The sequence below is a fragment of the Alligator sinensis genome, unplaced genomic scaffold (assembly GCF_000455745.1).
Source record: "Alligator sinensis unplaced genomic scaffold, ASM45574v1 scaffold1792_1, whole genome shotgun sequence".
NCBI lineage: Eukaryota > Metazoa > Chordata > Crocodylia > Alligatoridae > Alligator > Alligator sinensis.
In genome coordinates this window covers 39,860-43,306 of record NW_005843275.1, presented here as the reverse complement: position 1 = coordinate 43,306, position 3,447 = coordinate 39,860, and the positions used below count along the sequence as shown (strand labels likewise).

The following is a 3,447-nucleotide window of genomic DNA, read 5'->3' as shown; positions in this document are numbered from 1 at the left end:
CACAGGAGGGCCACTCTCTCTCCAATCTCTCAGTCCTGATCCTCAAGGGAAACTTACACAACACTTCCCAGAGACGAGCCTATGAGCTCCATTTCATCAACCTGCTGGATACTAGAGATCAGAGATTAAACATAGACATTGGATTTTTGATACATTACAATCTGCCTGGCAACTGACTCCCCAGCCCAGCCCAGCCCAGCCCAGCCCAGCCCCTGGCTTGTTTACTTTTCATTCCATCCAGGAAGACCACACACCAACTGCTGCAGCTTCTTTAGCCTGACGAAGGGTTTTTGAACCCGAAAGGTTGCTTAATAACTATTCTCCAACCATTTGGGTTGGTCTAATAAGAGATATCAAATTCACCCAAGGAACCTTGTCTGCCTACTATGAGGAAGACACTCTCACCTATAGTTAAGTCATAAAGTGGTTCTGTCATTCTAATGAAGCCTAGTGATAAGCAGAATTAGATGAAGAAATGTGTTTGATCTGGTAGTGGGGAAAGGCATTAATAATGAATCATAATTTCTGATGACACTATTACCAGATGTGTTATGCAAATATGATCTTGTCACGTAATTGTTCTTAATGGAATCAAAAGCAGAGACTGAAATAATGATGGGCCTGAGTGTCCTGGGTAGGCAAACTGAAATGCACTGGCAAATACCAGATGTGTGCACACAGCTATAGCAACTGTTTGTTCATCATCAGTATAACTGGGGCATGTCTAATGAATGTAGGAGTGTGTACTTTCACTCTTCCTGCACATGCTCTTTCAGGATTATAGTTCCAACAAATTTTTCAAAGTAATTAGATTCAAAATCTTAATTTATCCAAGTATTCTTAAGCACAGGTTTAAGATATTATCATGTAGAAGAAGATTATGTTGGGAGCATGACTGAAGGAATTCCTTTCTTCCTACTTCTTTTATATCTACCTGTATGCTAGTTAATTTCAGGACAGTTGGTATAGGTACTGCTAGAAAAATGTTACTCCTAAAAAGCATAGGCCTATTTCATTTTATAATTAGATTATGACCTTCCCCTCTCCCCCTCCAGAAGACCTTCTCTAAAAACTCTAAACAAATGAGACTTCTTCCCACTTGGGAGATCCATCCAATCTGGACAGAATTTAAATAAAGCTTTTTAGAACAATATTGTTGTAAAGGATAATGTGATGGAGAATGACTTGTAATTATTAAATCCAGGAGAGTGCAGTTCTAATGAAAGAGAAGCTACAAATAAAAGACAACATGTACTTTTTTCCTTTAGTATTAGAAAATAAATAGTTATGCAAGTGTTTTACAGAAAAGTAGTTGAATTCTATTATTTATAGATTTCTATCCTATGTAGCTTGTAATGTGTCATCTTTTCTGACTATATAATCTAACTTTATTGTTTACTTGCTTGCCTTACTGCTGCGATAGGGATTCCTGCAGTGAAAGTACAAACAAGGCTGGGTGGAAGGGAGAAGATGGGGTGCAGAATTTCTTAATATAGAAGAATGGTAGTATAGGAAAACTATTACCTCATCTTTTCTGCCAACAGAGATTTCATAAGTATGTAGCAGTTCTCTCAGGTTATCCATCTGATTATTCAGTTGTCTCACATGAGCAGCATGTTTTTCCCTTTCTTGTCTCACTTCCAGCTTGTGATGTTCAATAAAAGTAAGTTTCCATTTCCTCAGTTCAGTCAAAACATTTGTCTGGAACATATAAGGGATGGCACTAATGAAATGAGTAAAATTATATTATCTTTTAGGTCTTAGAATATGTGGCAGCTAATTCAGCATTTCACACGCAACTTATCTGTTCTTACAAGCATTGACACATTGAAATGGCCACTTGGAGGAATAAAACTGCCTTGCGGATGATTCCTGCTTTGCTCCAAGGTCTCTTAACATGTGAAGAGCAGAGCTTTTAGATGGTAGGCATCAAACCAGCATCCAGGCCATTAGCTGTAACAATACCGAGTATGAATATATTACATGTCCCTAATTCTGTGATAAGAAGTCTGGGTAACCTCAGAGCTTGACTGGGAGTTGTGTGGACATGTGCAGCAAGGCTATCAGCACAAATGTCTCGACAAGTAGGAAGCTAGGAGAAAGAGTGGGAAACAGTGCCTTGACATAAGAAAATAATTCCCTTATAGACAATGTCACCATCTACTCTGGTTCTAGTAAGGGTGCTGATACAATCAGGAGAAATGGCAAGGGTATTTCTCAACAGACAAACATCAATACTAGAAGGGGGTTCTTCAACAGGTGCCAAGATTAGTGCTGTAGTTTCATTGGCTTTCTTGCTTTAGCTTTAGGTACTTTGCTAAAGTTCTTCGAACTTTTAGGATCTCCACCGGACTTTGAGCCCTCTTTGTAAACAAGATGTGACATGTGCTCAGAACTCCATTTGCTAGAGTGGTATTAGACCTCCAAGAGAGGTCTAACACTCTAACAGATTTAAAGACTAATGGAGAGTTTAGGATTGTTTACAGCAGTGGTTCCCAACCTTTTTTGTACTGTGTACTGGCAAGCTCACTTAAAGAATTTTGGCAGACTGAGCATCTAATTTACATATTTAAATTTAATTTACATAGTTAAATTTAATTTTTACATGGAGCGGGGGTGTTGCAAGGATCATATTGGGTTGGGGCACTGCAGCCGCAGGCACAAGAAGACCCTGCAGGGGAGAGGGTTGTGCAGGCGGTGCTCTGGGGGACCCAGCTGGGGCTGCCCAGGAAAAAGGGGCTCCGCTGCCTTCCCTAGGAGCAGGCAGCAAAGCTGCCTCCCGGCCCTCCGCCCCAGGCATTTCCCCACCTGCATTCCCCTGCTCCCAGTGGGGCTGGTGGGTTCTGCCTAGCCTGATGCAGGCCCTGGTAACTGCTGCACAGGCGTGGCCATAGTGGCAGGAGCAAGACAGGGCACATGGAGCTAGCTGCCTGCCTCCCAGGGCTGCCCCACTGTGCCACAACCTGGCAGCTAACCCTTCATGGTCTGGTATCAGGCTGCAACCCAGTGGTGAGGAACCTCTGGTCTACAAGTCAGTGCTTAGGACACGTGCATAGTATGCCTGCGCGAAGTGGCTAGTCTTCGCTTCGGATTCAGATTTGGCCGATTTGGGGGACACTGATTCAATTTGGTGATTTGAATCACTGTCCTGATTCAGTTTGGCCAAATCTCTGATTCAGTGTGCCCAATCCTCTGAACCAGCCAGGCCAGGCCCATCCCCTGCCCCTTTCCCAGCCTGGCAATGGCTGCCCCGCCCGCCCCAGTTCCCAGAACGTGTTAAAAAAAAAAGCCCCGGTCTCTGCACGAGCCCCCAAAGCCCCGAGGCCACTGCAGAAGCGGAGAGTCCCGGGGCTTTTCTCGGCTTTTTCTTTCCTTAAAGGGCCGAAGCTGGCCCAAGCGGGGCACCCATGCTGGGGGTTGGGGGAGTAAGGGGGGGGGGGGGCAGGG

The 3,447-nt window shown here is 43.9% G+C and overlaps 1 protein-coding gene across 1 annotated transcript in view; it reads right to left on the bottom strand.

Annotated features, from left to right (window-relative positions):
- POC5 (POC5 centriolar protein) overlaps window positions 1-3,447 on the bottom strand; it is a 59,042-nt gene that overhangs the window by 21,318 nt on the left and 34,277 nt on the right. Inside the window, exon 5 of the mRNA XM_006038198.3 lies at window positions 1,525-1,701. Coding sequence (XP_006038260.1) covers window positions 1,525-1,701 — 177 coding nt within the window. The remainder of the gene's footprint in view (window positions 1-1,524; window positions 1,702-3,447) is intronic.